General features: G+C 51.9%; 1 protein-coding gene across 1 annotated transcript; it reads left to right on the forward strand.

The window, feature by feature from the left end:
* The first annotated feature begins 1,806 nt into the window (after nucleotides 1-1,806).
* On the forward strand, nucleotides 1,807-17,202 carry UBXN6 (UBX domain protein 6). Its single transcript, XM_066275451.1, has 10 exons — nucleotides 1,807-2,012; nucleotides 6,464-6,627; nucleotides 7,076-7,140; nucleotides 8,198-8,326; nucleotides 13,666-13,763; nucleotides 14,418-14,493; nucleotides 15,107-15,191; nucleotides 15,299-15,649; nucleotides 15,900-16,048; nucleotides 16,593-17,202. The coding sequence occupies exons 1-10, from the start codon at nucleotides 1,930-1,932 to the stop codon at nucleotides 16,719-16,721; spliced, it is 1,329 nt and encodes a 442-aa protein (XP_066131548.1). The 5' UTR covers nucleotides 1,807-1,929; the 3' UTR covers nucleotides 16,722-17,202.
* Nucleotides 17,203-17,645: the final 443 nt, after the last annotated feature.

Raw genomic sequence — 17,645 nt, forward strand, 5'->3', positions numbered from 1 at the left:
CCTGAGCAGCCGCTCAATGTAGAAATCACAAAATTACATTCCTTACTCTTTTTTAACATTCTTTTGCACAACAGTGTATTCTAAGTACCCACAGTAATGTTCATTCTGTCCATAGGTGAAAAAAAATTGCAAATGAGGATTGCAATGAAGAAGCAATATGGCCTGACCGGGCGGTGGCACAGTGGATAGAGCATCGGACTGGAATGCGGAAGACCCAGGTTCGAGACCCTGAGGTCGCCAGCTTGAGCGAGGGCTCATCTGGTTTGAGCAAAAGCTCACCAGCTTGAGCCCAAGGTCGCTGGCTCGAGCAAGGGGTTACTCAGTCTGCTGAAGGTCCGCGGTCAAGGCACGTATGAGAAAGCAATCAATGAACAATTAAGGTGTTGCAATGCGCAACGAAAAACTAACGATTGATGCCTCTCATCTCTCCGGTTATGTCTGTCTGTCCCTGTCTATCCCTCTCTCTGTCTCTGTAAAAAAAAAAAAAAGAAGCAGCAGCAATATGGCCTGAGCAGGCGGTTGCGCAGTGGATGGAGCGCTGGACTGGGATGTGGAGGACCCAGGTTCGAGACCTTGAGGTCGCCAGCTTGAGCACGGGTTCATCTGGGTTGAGCAAGGCTCAGCAGCTTGAGCCCAAGGTCGCTGGCTCAAGCAAGGGGTCACTCAGTCTGCTGTACACCACCCGCCCACCCGCCCCCCGCCAAGGCACATATGAGAAATCAATCAATGAACAACTAAGGAGCCTCAACTAAGAATTCATGTTTCTCATCTCTCTCCCTTCCTGTCTGTCCCTATCTGTCCCTCTCTCTGACTCTCTGTCTCTGCTATAAAATAAAATAAAATAAAATAAAAATAATTGAAAAGCCTGACCAGGCGGTGGCGTAGTGGATAGAGCGTTGGACTGGGATGCAGAGGAACCAGGTTTGAGACCCTGAGGTTGCCAGCTTGAGTGCGGTCTCATCTGGTTTGAACAAAAGCCCACCAGCTTGGACCCAAGGTTACTGGCTTGAGCAAGGGGTTACTCGGTCTGCTGAAGGCCTGCGGTCAAGGCACATATGAGAAAACAATCAATGAACAACTAAGGTGTTGCAACGCGCAATGAAAAACTAGTGATTGATGCTTCTCATCTCTCTCCGTTCCTGTCTGTCTGTCCCTGTCTATCCCTCTCTCTGACTCTCTCTCTATCCCTGTAAAAAAAAAAAAAATAATAAAATAAAAATAAAAGCAATCCTTTCCTTAAAAAAAAAGCAAAATGGAAATATCTTAAATAACAGTTTTATTGTTTTTTGTCAGGTATTAATATATTTTTGTTAATATTTTAAAACTATTCCTTATAATCTAGTTTTGTGTACCTCATTTATTATTATTTAAGTATTAAATGTATGAAATAATAAACTACCTTTTGGTATATCAGTTTTTATACTTAAAATGGTCATTAGGGCAGAGAACCAGTTAAATTATTTGAATCCCAGCACTGAACTTAATTAAAACTAAGGAAGGTTAAAGAGTATGGCGGGATGCTAGGAATGATCACAGGGCCTTGAATACCCACAATTGAATTGGGACTTTTCTCCCCTCGAGTCAAGTTGGCCTGTCTCTCCTCTCCTGTTACCCGTTGGGGCACGCAGTGGAAGGTGCCCAAGCATAGCCTACAGCTAAAAGCGCTCTTGTCGCTCCTAGCAACAGAGTCGGAAGAACCACTGAGACTAGGGCCGAGACAAGGCCGGAGATTGCAGAGCGGCCCAAGCCGGCCAGCGGCGCAGGGAAAACTGGAAAGGGCCGATTGTCACGTGGGCCAGCGCTGGAAGGCGGAACTTCCGGTAGCGACTTATTTTTTTTTTCCCCGATTGTTGGCTTCTACTGACCCCTCCCGACTGGGCCTTACGCCCCCCACCCCCCGCGGCCCCTCGCCGCCGGGCCTCCGCTACCATGAAGAAATTCTTCCAGGAAATCAAGGCTGACATCAAGTTTAAAAGTGCGGGGCCTGGACAGAAGCTCACGGAATCGGTGGGGTACGTGACAGAAGCTGGAGAGTGAGGCCTGGGGGCGGAGACGGTCGGGGGAAGCCAGAGAGGGCGAGGGGCGAGGAGGGGAGGCCGAGAGTCTAGGGGTGGGGAGAGACCTCGGGGGCTGGGCACCGGGAGCGGAGTGGAAGCGTAAGGGGAGGTCTCTGGGGGCGAAGCAGGAGGGGCGAGGCCCGAGGGGGTGGGGCAGGGTGAGGCGGTGAGGAGGCGTGGCTTAAGGGAGAGTGTGTTGAAAGCTGAGACCTGGGAGGGGAATAGAGAGGTGGTGAGGAAGAAGCCTAGGGTGGGTGGGGGAGAATGAGCCCTGAAGAGGCATACCGATTTGGGGGAAATAGGTGATAGAAATTGGGAACTGAGTCTGAGGAAGCAAAGATTCGCAAGGCTTAGAGTCCATGGTGTGAAAGGTCTGGGCCCTGGTTCTGGAATGTGAGGGGGGAGTGGTTGGGAGCCTGGAAGGGCATGGAGTCAGAGACATTGTTGGAATGGTCAGAAGGGATTTGGGAAGTCTGGGTGAATTGGAGAGGGCTGCGAGGTGCTGAGGAAGGTTTGGGAGGAGAATGGAGGTGGATGGGGTGTTGTAGGAAGCTGGAGGGGTTGTTTGTGAGGGGAAGGCGATAGGAACTTTATTCCTTGTGGGTGCTGGTTGAGTTGAGTGGGAGGCCCTTGGGAGACCTGGAGCATAAGGAGGTGGTGTGCACCCCTTTAGGCCTCTGTGAATTTTCTGCAGAGGATTTAGAGAAGGGAAGGGTTTGGGGCAAGAATGAAAACTCATTGGGGAGGTAGGTGTAGGAGGGCAGTGCTATGGAGAGGACAGTGAAATGGTGGGGCAGGTGAAGATGCTAGACTGTCAAGTCTGGTGAGTTTAGAAGGAAGTTCCACTGAGGGGTGGGATTAGCAAAGGGTGCCAAGAGGTGCTGACGTAGTTTCAGGGAGCTACAGAGTGGGCTTTGGGGACTGGGAGAAGTGACTGAAGAAATACCCCAGTCTGGGCAGAGGTCTGTGAGGAATAATGGAAGGGACTGTGAAGATGTAGGAGCTGGGAGGGTAGGAGGAGAGGCAGGGACGGTTGGTGAGGGAATCATGAGGTGAGTGGGTTCATGACATCTGTCACGAGGATTGAGGGTTCCTGAGATTCTTGAGAGGGGAGCACTTAGTGGGACGAAGGAGGCCCATGATGTCCAGGGCCATGAGTAAGGGAAGAAATCATAGTGGACAAAGTCAGGTCCTGGAAACCTGATGGGGGAGAGCAGGGCAGCTTAAGTGACGGTTAGGGAGAGTTTTGAACCAGACAAGGGGGTCTATTTATTTGTTTGCCAAATGGTGGGTGGAGATGGGGGCTGGGGCAGCTGGGACTGGATGACAGGCAGAAGGCCAGACAGTGTGGGTGATTGTTATGCCAGACTGGAGGCTTGGGAGGAGAGGGGAAGGAAGTAATTTGGAGATACAGGCTTTTATGACATGCTGGGACTGAGGTGGGAGATTCAGGGTGTGCTGGTGGGTGTGTCAAGCACTGTCATCACCGAGACAAAATTCCCACTCTCTCTCAGGGCTTGCCTTCTAGTGTAGGAAAAGAAACCAGTACATCTGTAATGAAAGATTAGGTGGTGCCTGGGGCCATGAAAAAATAAGCAGGGGCAGGGCTAGTGAGTATTGGGGGGGGGGGCCTTTAGATGGTCCAGGAATGCCTCTCTAAGGTGACATGTGAGCCAAGAGGTGGATCAGGTGAGATTCAGCATTGTGGAAATCAACACCCTTCTTGCACACACACAAAGCAGCTCTATCCTCTCTCAGAGTCCTTTCCTTATTCCACCTCCAGGAGGAACATTACGGGCAGAAGGCATAGGAAGTGCAAAGGCTCTCTGGTAGGAACCATCTGGCCCTGTGTGAGCAACAGCAGGGAGAGACAAGTGTAGACAGAGAGGAGGGAACCAGGGAGACGGGCAGGTTGTGCATGGCCCACGGGGACGTGGGTAGCTTTAGGATTATGTTGTGCAGGCGTTGGGAGGACTTGGTGCAGAGGTGTGACAGGTGCTGACTTAGGTTTTAGAGGGATCCCTCTAGCTGCCCAGCAGAGCCATGAAGAGGGTAGGCGAGGTATCTTGGCATTTTTATTTATATATTTATCTATTTATTTATTTTAGGTCAGAGGAGGGGAGATAGGCAGACTTCCTCATGCGCCCCAACCGGGATCTACCCAGCAACCCCATCTGGTGCCAGTGCTCGAGTACCAAGCTATTTTTAGCACCTGAGGCTGATACAGTACTACAGAGTTATCCTCAGTGTCCAGGGCCACACTTGAACCAATGGAGCCACTGGCTGCAGGAAGGGAAGAGGGAGAGGTGAAAGGGAGAGGAGAAGCAGATGGTTGCTTCTCCTGTGTGCCCTGACTGGGAATCAAACCTGGGATGTCCATACACTGGGCTGATACTGTATCTACTGAGCCACCAGCCAGGGCCTACATTTTTTTTTTTTTTTCCTGAAGTTGGAAACGAGGAGGCAGTCTGACAGACTCTCGCATGTACCCAACCGGGACCCACCTGGCATGCCCACCAGGGGGCGATGCTCTGCCCATCTGGGGCATCGCTTTGTTGCAATCAGAGCCATTCTAGCACCTGAAGCAGAAGCAACAGAGCCATCTCCAGTGCCTGGGCCAACCTTGCTCCATTGGAGCCCTGGCTGCGGGAGGGGAAGAGAGGGACAGAGAGGAAGGAGAGGGGGAGGAGTGGAGAAGCAGATGGGCGCTTCTCCTGTGTGCCCTGGCCGGGAATCGAACCTGGGACTCCTGCACGCCAGGCTGACGCTCCACCACTGAGCCTACCGGCCAGGGCCCAGGGCCTAAAATTTTTATTTATTGATTTTAGAGAGAGAGGAAAGGAGAGAGAGAGAGAGGGAAAAAAAACAACATTGACTTGCTGTTCCACTTATTTATGCATTCATTTGTTGACTCTTGTATGTCCCTTGAGCAGGGATCAAACCTACAATCTTGAGGGGTCAGGCTGATGCTCTAACCAGCTGAGCTACCTGGCCAGGGCAGAAAGTGGCATTTTTATAGAAAGATGTCAATATCCCATGGAACTATGATGGGTCTACATAACTCATTTTTTCTTCAACACAAGATTGTCAGCTGTGGGGAAGGCTGGCAAGAGGGGCAGGAATGGGCAGCAAGCAGGTCCCAGACACCTTGGAACAAAAAGAAAGGGCTGTCTGCATATCTTCACAGAGGGAGTAGTGAGGCCATGAACTGAGAGCCCTGGTTCCTGGGAAGGTTTTATAGACTTAGCACAGATGATTGCAACTACTGGGGCTAGGAGAGGGTCCTCAAGGAAGATGGCAGATGAGTCAGGCCAAGGTGGGAGGATGGACTTCTCTGCTGGAACATTCAAAACCAGCTTATTTTCCTGCTAAGGAGATTAAGAAGCCATCTATTCCTTGAGGTCATCAGAAGACTTATTTCCCAGGGTGGAGGTGAGATTAAATCATATCTTTGTAACATGCTTAATTCAGGGCATGCATGGTATTTGAGCTTCTGTGATCCTCTAGGACTTGCAAAAGGAGCTCTTCAGACCGCTCTCAGAGGTCTGTTTGTATGAGACATAAACACTGTGTGCATTGCCTGGCACATAGTAGGTGCAGAGTTAATGAAACTGCAACTGCTCACTGTTATAGACAGTAAGGGCCAAGATTCTTAGGAATGAGTGAGGAGAGGAATGACACCTTTGAGTCAATCAGTTCCTGAAGACATCAGGGTGCTGTCGCACATGCTTCACTGGGATGGTCCCCCATGTGAGGATGGGTGCTGTTACCTGTTTTGCCCATTTAACAGATGATGCCTCTGAGGCCCAGGCCAGTGCAGGACTTATCCATACCATAGGGACAGAGCAGGGAGTGATCATTATCATCTGCTTCCAGGGGACCTTCTGTCTATGTTAGAACCTTCTGGTGGCCACAGCAGTGGTGAACCCTGGGAAAAAAGGGACATGTTTTGGCCGTGGCCAGTTGGCTCAGTGGTTGAGCATCGACCTGGCATGTGGAAGTCCCGAGTTTGATTCCCGGCCAGGGCACACATGAGAAGTTCCCATCTGCTTCTCCACCCTTCCCCCTCTCTTTCTTCTTTCTATCTCTCTTACCCTCCTGCAGCCAAGGCTCCATTGGAGCAAAGATGGCTCCATGGCCTCTGCCTCAGGCACTAGAATGGCTCCCACCTCAATGGAGCAACACCCCAGATGGGGAGAGCATCACCGCCTGGTGGGCATCCAGGTGGATCCCGGTCAGTCGCATGTGGGAGTCTCTCTGACTGCCTCCCTGCTTCTAACTTCCGAAAAATACAAAAAAAGGGGAGGGGCATGTCTGTATGATGGGGCAGGAGTAGAAGTGGGAGAGTGGCAGAGGCTGTTCCGTTTGACCCCATATCACCTCACTTTCCCTCTGTCTCTCCCCAGGGAGAAGGCCCCCAAAGAAAAGCCCAACCAGCCGGCGATCTGGCAGCCCCGCCAGGGACCCACTAATGAGGCACAGATGGCAGCTGCAGCAGCCCTGGCTCGGCTTGAACAAAAACAGCCCAGGGCCCGGGGCCCCACATCACAGGACTTCATCCGGAACCAGGGTGAGCTGCTCTGTTCTTGGGCCTCTGTGGGGGCAGGCAAAGGGAGGTGGATTGAGGCCTCTGCCCCTATGTTCTTGAGGCTTGTCCATGGCTATTCAGAGGCCCCAGATCCTGTGCTTGGCCCTGGATGAAAATAATTACAGAACCAGTGATTTTGAGGGGCTTTAAAATTGCATTTGTGACAGTGGGTAAATTCAGGGGGAAAAAGAATAAGGGTCTGATGTGGTCTGGGTGTCACAAATGTCAGAGAGTCGTTGAAGAGGGGAGGGAGGGAAGAAGAGAAGGTTAAAGGTCATCATGAGGTGGTCAGGTGAAGTGTGGAGATATGAAGCAGTGTTACAGGAAGATGGGCCAGGACCTCAGGTTAGAAGAAGGACTAGAACTTGACCCCCTCGAGGGCCAGCCCCAGAGGAGCCACACACTGACCCATCTCTGCCTCTTCCTTCAGTGAGAAAAGAACTTCAAGCTGAAGCGACTATCAGTGGGAGCTCGGAGGCCTCAGGGACTAATATGGTAAAAGCATCCACGTGACAGCATGACATCCCAAGGGGTGGCCTGGGGCAGGGGAGCTGGGACACTGGCCCCCAAGTTCTTGCCTGCGTTTATCTAGTTGACCATTTCCTCATCAGCGGCTGAGTACCCAGCCCTGGGCTGAAGCATGTGGTGCTGGGAGTGGTAGGGATACAGAAAGCTGTCAGGGTGGATAGAGCTCACCTCTGGTCTTGGGGAACCTTGCCTTGAAAGGTAGAGGTGGATTGTGATTGAGTGCAGTGTTGACTGAGACCTCCACATGCAGCACCTGATGGTGCCAGGCTTGGGTACTAAGGTTAGGACTGGACCCCATTAGCTCTTTGGTTCTTGGTCCCCCTCTGACTCTGTATCCCCATGGGGGTGAGGTGCTGTTATAGTTCATCTGATTTTTAGAAGAGAAAACTGAAGTTCAGGGAGGTAAAGGCAGCATGTACCTCAAAACAAGCAGGTACAGAATGAGAACCCTAATCTGTGGGGCCCCAATCCAGTACTGCCTTTTTGGGAGGTAGAAGGGCTCTGTGGAAACTGGCATAATCAGAGACCATTCTGAAGGAGGTGGGCTTCAAAGGACAGCTCTGAAGAAAGGGTATTCCTAGAAGTTCAAGCCTTGAGTTCTTTCTGGATTTTAGAGTGGAAGAGGCTCTACTGATTGCCTAGGAATTGAGGCCCAGAGAGAGGCCAGGACTTGTCCAAGGCCCCATGACTCGACTCCCCACCACAAAGCCCCTTCTCTATCAGGAAACAAGAACAGGAATAGCAGAAGCCATTGATTGAGTGCTGTGTCTGAAGCTGCCACACACTCTCTTTTGTTTCTTACCTTGTTGAATTCTGAGCTGGTCCTGCAGAGACATTTCACAGACCATAGAACAGCCTCAGAGGGGCTTGGTCACCAGGCCAGGGTGCTTCATGGTAGAGGGAATAGTGTTGGGACCAGAGATGTCTGACTTCCAGGGCCATGCTTTCAGAGCTGTGGCACTCAGTGACTTGGGGTGGCCTCTGTCGACAGTCCAGGCTCATGCTTTCATCCCCATCCCCCCAGGTGCCCAAGCCCAAAGAGGAAGACTCAGCTCACCTGGCAGTGCCTGGAGTATACTTCACCTGCCCATTCACAGGGACCATCTTGAGGAAGGACCAGCGGGACACCCAAATCAAAGAGGCTATTCTCTCAGTGAGTGGAGGTCCCGTGCCCCCATCCTTCACCTAGGGGTTCCAGGGTTGGTGCTGCCTTTAGTAAGCTCCAGTAAGTCTAAGTGGGACAGATCCTTTCTAATATCTTCACCTATATATATTGTGTCTTTTTGTGTGTGTGTGTGTGTGTGTTTTTACAAGAGACAGTCAGAGAGAGGGATAGAGACAGACAGGAAGGGAGAGAGATAAAAAGCATTAATTTTTCGTTGTGGCACTTTAGTTGTTCATTGATTGCTTTTTCATATGTGCCTTGACCGTGGACCTTCAGCAGACCGAGTGACCCCTTGCTTAAGCCAGCGACCTTGGGTACAAGCTGGTGAACTTTGCTCAAACCAGATGAGCCCGCGCTCAAGTTGGGGACTTCAGGGTCTCGAACCTGGGTCCTTCGCATCCCAGTCTGACGCTCTATCCACTGTACCACCGCCTGGTCAGGCTATTTCTTCTCTTTTTTAAAAATTATATATTTATTTATTTTTTACAGAGACAGAGAGTGAGTCAGAGAGAGGGATAGACAGGGACAGACAGATAGGAACGGAGAGAGATGAGAAGCATCAATCATTAGTTTTTCATTGAGTATTGCAACACCTTAGTTCATTGATTGCTTTCTCATGTGCCTTGACCATGGGCCTTCAGCAGACTGAGTGACCCCTTGCTGGAGCCAGCGATCTTGGGTTAAAGCTGTTGGGATTTTTTTTTTTTTTTGTATTTTTCTGAAGTTGGAAACGGGGAGGCAGTCAGACAGACTCCTGCATGCACCCGACCGGGATCCACCCGGCATGCCCACCAGGGGGTGATGCTCTGCCCATCTGGGGTGTTGCTCTGTTGCAACCAGAGCCATTCTAGTGCCTGAGGCAGAGGCCACAGAACTATCCTCAGTGCCTGGGCCAACTTTGCTCCAATGGAGCCTCGGCTGTGGGAGGGGAAGAGAGAGACAGAGAAGAAGGAGAGGGGGAGGGGTGGAGAAGCAGATGGGCGCTTCTCCTGTGTGCCCTGGCCAGGAATCGAACCCAGAACTTCTGCACGCCAGGCTGACGCTCTACCACTGAGCAAACCGGCCAGGGCAAGCTGGTGGGATTTTGCTCAAACTAGATGAGCCCGCGCTCAAGCTGGCAACCTCGGGGTCTCGAACCTGGGTCCTCTGTATCCCAGTCTGACGCTCTATCCACTGCGCCACTGCCTGGTCAGGCTCAGGCTATTTCTTCATAGAGGTGATGCTTACATGTTGAACAGATTCAGTATACAAAAGGTTAGGCAGACAAAAAGCCACCTGCTACCCACCTCCTGGCCACTCGCCCAAGAAGCAACTTCTATGGATTATTTAGTTCCCTTTCTTTTTATTTTTTTATTTTTCTGAAGTTGGAAATGGGGAAGCAGTCAGACAGACTCTCGCATGCGCCCGACCAGGATCCACCCGGCATGCCCACCAGGAGGCGATGCTCTGCCCATCTGGGGCTTTGTTCTGTTGAATCAGAGCCATTCTAGCACCTGAGGCAGAGGCCATAGAGCCATCCCAGCACCCGGGCCAACTTTGCTCCAATGGAGCCTTGGCTGCGGGAGGGGAAGAGAAAGACAGAGAGGAAGGAGAGGGGGAGGGGTGGAGAAGCAGATGGGCGCTTCTCCTGTGTGCCCTGGCCAGGAATTGAACCCAGGACTCCTGCACGCCAGGCTGATGCTCTACCACTGAGCCAGCTGGCCAGGGCTAGTTCCCTTTCCAGAGACATTTCAAATATGTACAAACTAGTGATGTACTTATATCTCCTCTTTACTTTATTTACTTATTTTTTTAGTGAGAAAGAGACGGACAGACATACAGGAAGGGAGAAAGATGAGAAGCATCAACCTATAGTTGGAGCACCTTAGTTGTTCATTGATTGCTTTCTCATATGTGCCTTGACAGGAGGGTTTCAGCTGAGCCAGTGACCCCTTACTCAAGCCAGCGACCTTGGGCTTCAAGCCAGTGGCCTTTGGGCTCAAGCCAGCGACCATGGGGTCATGTCTATGATCCCACGTTCAAGCTGGCGACCCCGCGCTCAAACTGGAAGAGCCTGTGCTTAAGTCAGTAACTTCGGGGTTTCGAACCTGGGTCTTCAGTGTCATAGGCTGACCCTCTCTCCATTGCTCCACTGCCTGATCAGGCCTCCCCTTCACTTAACAAACTGTTTTTTCATTGATTTGATAAAGAAAGAAAGAGAGGAGGGGAGAGAGAGGAGGGGAGAGAGAACGAGGGGGGGCACCAACCCTTTGCTCCATTTAGTCATTCTGTTTTAGTTGTGCACTCATTAGTTGCCTCTCATATGTGCCCTGACCGAGGATCAAACCTGCAACCTCCACATGCTTGTATGACGCTCTATCCACTGAACCACCTGGCCAGAGCTTCCCATCACACTTAACATAGGAACTGCCAGCTATTACATCAGTACAAAGAGAACTACAACATTGTTTTTCTTCCTTAAAATTGAGTTTGGAAATAATTTCAAACTGATAGAAAAATTCCAAGACCCTGACCAGGTCATAGTAGAAAGAGTGTCGGACTAGGATGCAGGGGACCCAGGTTCAAAACCCTAAGGTTGCTGGCTTGAGCATGGGCTCACCAGCTTGAGCACGGGATCATAGACTGACTCCACGGTCACTGGCCTGAGTCCAGTGATCACTGACTTAAAGCCCAAGGTCGCTGGCTTGAGCAAGGGGTCACTCACTGTGCTGTGTAGTCCCTCGGTCAAGGCACATATAAGAAAGTTAATCAATGAACAACTAAGGAGCTACAATGAAGAATTGATGCTTCTCATCTCTCTCCCTTCCTGTCTCTATCTGTCACTCTCTCTGTCACAAAGAAAAAAAAGAGAGAAAAAAGAAAAATTGCAAGAACAAAAACAACACCTTAGCCTGACCAGGTGGTGGTACAGTGGATAGAGCATTGACCTAGGATGCTGAGGACACAGGTTCAAAACCCCAAGGTTGCTGGCTTGACCACAGGCTCACCAGCTTGAGCATGGGCTAACCAGCTTAAGTATGGGGTCATAGACATGAACCCTTGGTCACTGGCTTGAAGCCCAAGGTTGCTGGCTTGAGCAAGGGGTCACAAGCTCAGCTGGAGCCTCCATGGCCAAAGCACATATGAAAAAGCAATCAATGAACAACTAAGGTGCTGCAACTACAAGTTGATGCTTCTCATTTCTCCCTTCCTATCTGTCTTTCTCTCTCTCAAAAAAAAAAAAAAAGACACTTGAATATCTTTGCCCTGGGTTTGAGTTTCTCATTACCATCATGTCAGATTACTATAAATTTGGGAGCTTCAAATGCACACGTCTAGTGTATTAGAATTCTGGAAACCAGTCTGACATGGCTATCATTAGTGACAGGACTATGTTCCTTTTAGAAGCTCTGTGGAGAGTCCATTTCTTGTCCTTTTCTGGCTTCCAGGCCGCCTTTTTTCTGTGGCCCCATTTTCTATCTTCATAGCCAGCAATGCCTAGCCAAGTCTGTCTGGCTGCCATCTCTCTGGTTCTCTCTCCTGATGGGCTCTTATGATTCCTCTGGACCTACCTGGATTGTCCAGGCCTACCTGGATGTTCCTTTTTTTTTTTTTTTTTTTGCATTTTTCCGAAGCTGGAAATGGGGAGGCAGTCAGACAGACTCCCGCATGCGCCCGACCGGGATCCACCCGGCATGCCCACCAGGGGACGATGCTCTGCCCATCTGGGGCGTTGCTCTGTTGCATCCAGAGCCATTCTAGCGCCTGAGGCAGAGGCCACAGAGCCATCCTCAGTGCCCGGGCCATCTTTGCTCCAATGGAGCCTCGGCTGCAGGAGGGGTTAGAGAGAGACAGAGAGGAAGGAGAGGGGGAGGGATGGAGAAGCAGATGGGTGCTTCTCCTGTGTGCCCTGGCCGGGAATTGAACCTGGGACTCCTACACACCAGGCCGACGCTCTACCACTGAGCCAACCCGCCAAGGCTGGATGTCTCTTTTTTTTTTTTTCTTACAGAGACAGAGAATCAGAGAGAGGAATAGACAAGGACAGACAGACAGGAACAGAGAGATGAGAAGCATCAATCTTTAGTTTTTTGGGGTTTTTTTTTTGTATTTTTCTGTAGCTAGAAACGGGGAGAGTCAGACAAACTCCTGCATGCGCCTGACCAGGATCCATCCTGCAAGCCCACTAGGGGCGATGCTCTGCCCACCAGGGGGCGATGCTCTGTCTCTCTGGGGTGTCGCTCTGCCGTGACCAGAGCCACTCCAGTGCCTGGGGCAGAGGCCAAGGAGCCATCCCCAGCGCCCGGGCCATCTTTGCTCCATTGGAGCCTTGGCTGCAGGAGGGGAAGAGAGAGACAGAGAGGAAGGGGGGGGGTGAAGCAAACGAGCGCTTCTCCTATGTGCCCTGGCCAGGAATCGAACCTGGGTCCCCCCGCACGCCAGGCCGACGCTCTACCGCTGAGCCAACCGGCCAGGGCCCAATCATTAGTTTTTTGTTGCACATTGCGACACCTTAGTTGTTCATTGATTGCTTTCTCATATGTGCCTTGACCACTGGCCTTCAGCAGACCGAGTATCCCCTTGCTGGAGCCAGCGACCTTGGGTCCAAGCTGGTGAGCTTTTTGCTCAAACTAGATGAGCCCGTGCTCAAGCTGGTGACCTCGGGGTCTCAAACCTTGGGTCCTTGGCATCCCAGTCGGACACTCTATCCACTGCGCCTCTGCCTGGTCAGGCTGGATGTTCCATTTTAAGGTCTGCTGGTCAGGCCTGACCAAGCGGTGGCTTAGTGGATAGAGCATCGGATTGGGACGTGGAGGATCCAGGTTTGAAGCCTTGAGGTTGCCAGCTTGAGTGCAGGCTCATCTGGTTTGAGCACGGTTTGCCACCTTAAGCCCGGGGTCACTGGCTTGAGCAGAGGGTCACTCAGTCTGTTCTAGCCCCCTGGTCAGGGCACATATGAGGAAGCAATGAACAACTAGGATGCCGCAACAAAGAATTGATGCTTCTCATTTCTCTCTTCCTGTCTGTCCCTCTCTCTATCTGTCACACACACAAAAAGAAAGGTCTGCTGGTTAGTAGCTGTAAGTCTTTTGTGTAATCTGGGTTGTCAATGACCCCTCTCCCTAGAGGTGAGGGTGGGGCTGAGGTCCAAGATGGAGTCGTCAAAGGGCTTTTCTCTTTTTCTACTAAGCGCATATAGTTGAGTTTGCTTCAGTTAAATGCTATTGGTCAATCCATTATGAGACTGTTATTAGTATTATTACTGTTATTACTGCTGCCTCCTGAGTAGTGATGCCTCCTAGCCATGGGGTAAGCGCTTTTTGACCTACCTTCCTCATTCTTTCTAGCACTTCTCCACTGACCCAGTAGCTGCCTCCATCATGAAGATCCATACATTCAACAAAGACCGGGACAAGGTGAAGCTGGGCGTGGACACCATTGCCAAGTGAGTAGTTGCCCTCTCCCCTCATGGGGGTACCAGCCCCTTGGGTACCAGCATGACTTGCTGAGGGGGCCCAGGAGTCTGGTCCTGGGAGTGAGGCCAGGCCCCACTTTTCACTGCCCCTGAGCTCATGAAGAAGGAGCTGGCCTTTTTGGGCCTCTGTTTACCTGTCTATAAAAGGAAGAGGTTTACTGAATTGGGGATTCCCAAATCTGACTTCCCTTTGGGATCATCAGAAAAATGTGAAAGGAGATGAGTTCCCACCCCATTCCCCTGACTGAACAGGTCTGGGGGTGTTGGAAGTACCTTTGGCCAAGCTGACACTGGTTACCTGTTGGCCCTGATGGCCTGTTATTCTGGCTCTGTACAGTCCACCCTGATACTGTGGTCCATTTGTGTCCTCCAGGGGAGGTAGAGCCCACAGCAATGGGCCCCAGGTGGGCAGTGGAGGGGGCAGTGGTATCCTATGCTGGCCCAAGCTGTTGACACTAGGGTTTGGGCTCCATGAGGTATGCAAGGTGTGACAGCACTCCGCCTTCCCCCATCACTCTTACAAGCCAAAGTGTGGCTCTAAGCTGTTGTCCATCTTGGAGGTAGGACATACAAAGGAGCCAGTTGGCCAACCCAGTCCTGTCCCTGTTACCCAATTTTGCCCAGGTACCTGGACAATATCCACCTGCACCCTGAGGAGGAGAAGTACCGGAAGATTAAGCTGCAGAACAAGGTGTTCCAGGTGAGGGCTGTATTGAGTGACTGTTAGCCTGTGTAGCCAGCATGAGTGTGGCAGTGGGGCAGTCCTACAGAGGTTGCAGTTGAGGGGGGCACAGGTGGCAGGTGGAGTGGGGACTTTATGAACATAGGTCATACATGGTATCTGTATTTAATCTGCTTTCTCCAGCACCCCTGGCATGTTTTGACTTTTCTTTAATTTGAACTAGTTGGGGTCACATTAGTACTGAGGGATTTCTAACATAAATGCAGACTTTTGTTTTCTGTGTAGAAATCAAGGGGTCCCACCACCCTGGACCATGTTAGGGCAGGGCACGCACTGCCCCCCATCCCCAGTGTCAGATGCAGCCCTACCCCCATTTTTGGATACCACATGCTATTCTTTAGCTTCTCTTCACCTCGATTGTTGGCCTTTGGGGTCCCCCTCCCTCTCTGACCAGTTGCTGACAACCCTATAGCCTTTCCTTGGACAGTTTTGGGGGGTTCATCCCATCCAAAAAGGCAGCAGCTGCTCCAAAAGAAGAGGTTATTGGGCCTTGTAGGAGAGGTTGGGCAGTGAGGCTGGTGGGGCTGGAGGAGGCCCAAGGGCCCTGCTTGACTTCTGGCTCTGCTTCCAGGAGCGCATTAACTGCCTGGAAGGGACCCATGAGTTCTTTGAGGCCATTGGCTTTCAGAAGGCATTGTTGCCAGTTCCAGATCAAGGTAAGCTGAGTAGAAAAGGGCCTTGGCTAAATCAGGAGATGGGGTTGGGAGGAGCCTGTTGCAGGGGTCTTTCTGCTGTGGCTCAGTGACATCTCTATGTGTCCCAGAGGATCCTGAAGAGTTCTATGTGCTGAGTGAGGCCGCTCTGGTCCAGCCCCAGAGCTTGGAGAGGCACAAGGAGCAGCTGCTGTGCGCTGAACCTGTGCGGGCCACACTGGCCCGCCAGCGCCGTATTTTCCGGCCTTCACCCCTGGGCTCCCAGTTCGACCTGCCCTCTGACTTCTTCAACCTCACGGCCGAGGAAGCCAAACGGGAGCAGAGGCTCAGGTCTGAGGCAGTGGAGCGGCTGAGCATGCTGCGGACCAAGGCCATGCGGGAAAAGGAAGAGCAGAGGGAGATGCGGAAGTACACTTACACACTGCTGCGTGTCCGTTTGCCCGACGGCTGCCTCCTCCAGGGTGTGTGCTGCCAACTGACCAGGGTTGTATTGGGAAGGGGCAGGGCAAGGCCTAGGAGATGGTGTCTGCTGATTTGGCTGAGCTGAGCATGGTATAACAACTGCATCTGTGGGTTTGCTGTGCCTCCAGCAGGAGTGGAAGGCCTCTCTGGTCTGAGCTTGTTTGGGCTCATCACAGCTTGTCTGGGCTGGGTGGTCCCTGGGGGAGTTCCCATGTTCTACAGTCCCATTCTGACTCTTCCACCTCTCAGGGACCTTCTACGCCCGTGAGCGGGTGGCAGCACTGTACAGCTTTGTCCGGGAGGCCTTGCAAAGTGACTGGCTGCCCTTTGAGCTGCTGGCCTCGGGTGGGCAGAAGTTGTCAGAGGATGAGAACTTGGCCTTCAATGAGTGTGGGCTGGTGAGTGACAAGCTCCTGCATGCTGGATCTCTGGGTTCTCCTTGAATCCAGACACTCCCCACGAGGGCAGTACAGGGTGGTGCTAAGGCCAAGCTCCCTGGGTTTCAGTCCTTGCTGTTTATTAGCAGTGTGACCTTGAGTACCTTCTCTGTGCTTCCGTTTCCCACCTTTAAAATAGGAAGGAAGGTGGCAAGTATTATTTTGAGTCTCCTGAGGAGCAGAACTCAGGTGGGATTGGAAATGTGGGGATTTACTGGGGCGGGGGGGGGGGGGTGGTGCAGGAGGGGACCAGAAAGCAGCTAGACCCTGATGCAGACCAGGAAGGAAGGTGCCCTGGGCAGGGGGGTCTTAGGTCTTGACTACTGCTCAGCACTGGAAGGGGCCACTGCTTTGGGAGTGGGCTGTGATGGCTATCACTGCTGTCATTGGTGGGGAGCAGCCCTGGGAATGTAGCCCCAACTCCAACATGAAGATTTGAACATAAGGATGTGAGTTCTGTCATGTAAAGGTGAGAACAAGGCTGAGACTTCCTGCTGCACCGCAGGTTCCCTCAGCCCTCCTGACCTTCTCGTGGGACACAGCGGTACTTGAGGACATCAAGGCTGCGGGCGCCAAGCCAGACTCATCTATCCTGAAACCCGAGCTCCTGTTGGCCATCGAGAAGCTCTCGTGAAATAAAAGCAGGGCTGGCTTCAGCCCCCATGGGTCTGTTTCATGCTCTCCTGCTTCCTCCACTACTATCTGTGTCCATTTTCCCTCCACTCCAAGGCCTCCCAGCCTCCTTCGGCACTGTTTGCCCAGATCTTCGGCAAGGAAGAACCACTGGTTAGCCTGTGACCACCCCCCAGAGGGCTTTCAGGAACAGTAGCTGTGCTGTTCTTGGTAGGGCTTGGTTTAAGCCTTTTCCAGCTGCTATTAACTTGATTAATGGAGCCCCAGTCATGATAGACGGCACCTCCCCATGCAGGAAAGGAGGCCTGCCTGCAGCACGGGTGCAGGCCCCACATATTGTGACCCAAGTACCTCGGCTGGCCCTGAGGCTGCCCTGTGGGGTTGCTGGTGACAGTAGCATTAGATGCAGATGGCTGGGTCTGTCAGGACAGAATTCTGTAACACTAAATTCTGAGTCCAAATAAACAGGCTGTTTGACTAGTCTCCTGGTGGTAAATTCCATCTGTGTCTTGCAGGGCAGGTCAGTAGCTTCAGCTACCCAGTGGATGAGCCTAACTTGCTGAGGGCTTCGGAGCCAGGGCCTCTTAGGCCCTGAACAAGTTCCTGTGGATGTTACTTTACATGACAAAAGTTTTAAGATTGGAGATTGTTCTGGTTTTTCCAAATGGGCCCAGTGTCATCACTGGGGTTCTAATATGTTGAAAAGGATAAGGTTGCCCTGGCCAGTTGGCTCAGTGGTAGAGCGTCAGCCTGGTGTGCAGGAGTCCCGGGTTCGATTCCTGACCAGGGCACACTGGAGAAGTGCCCATCTGCTTCTCCACCCATCCCCCTCTCCTTCCTCTCTGTCTCTCTCTTCCCCTCCCGCAGCCAAGGCTCTAGTGGAGCAAAGTTGGCCCAGGCGCTGGGGATGGCTCTGTGGTCTCTG

The sequence above is a fragment of the Saccopteryx bilineata genome, chromosome 1 (assembly GCF_036850765.1).
Source record: "Saccopteryx bilineata isolate mSacBil1 chromosome 1, mSacBil1_pri_phased_curated, whole genome shotgun sequence".
NCBI lineage: Eukaryota > Metazoa > Chordata > Mammalia > Chiroptera > Emballonuridae > Saccopteryx > Saccopteryx bilineata.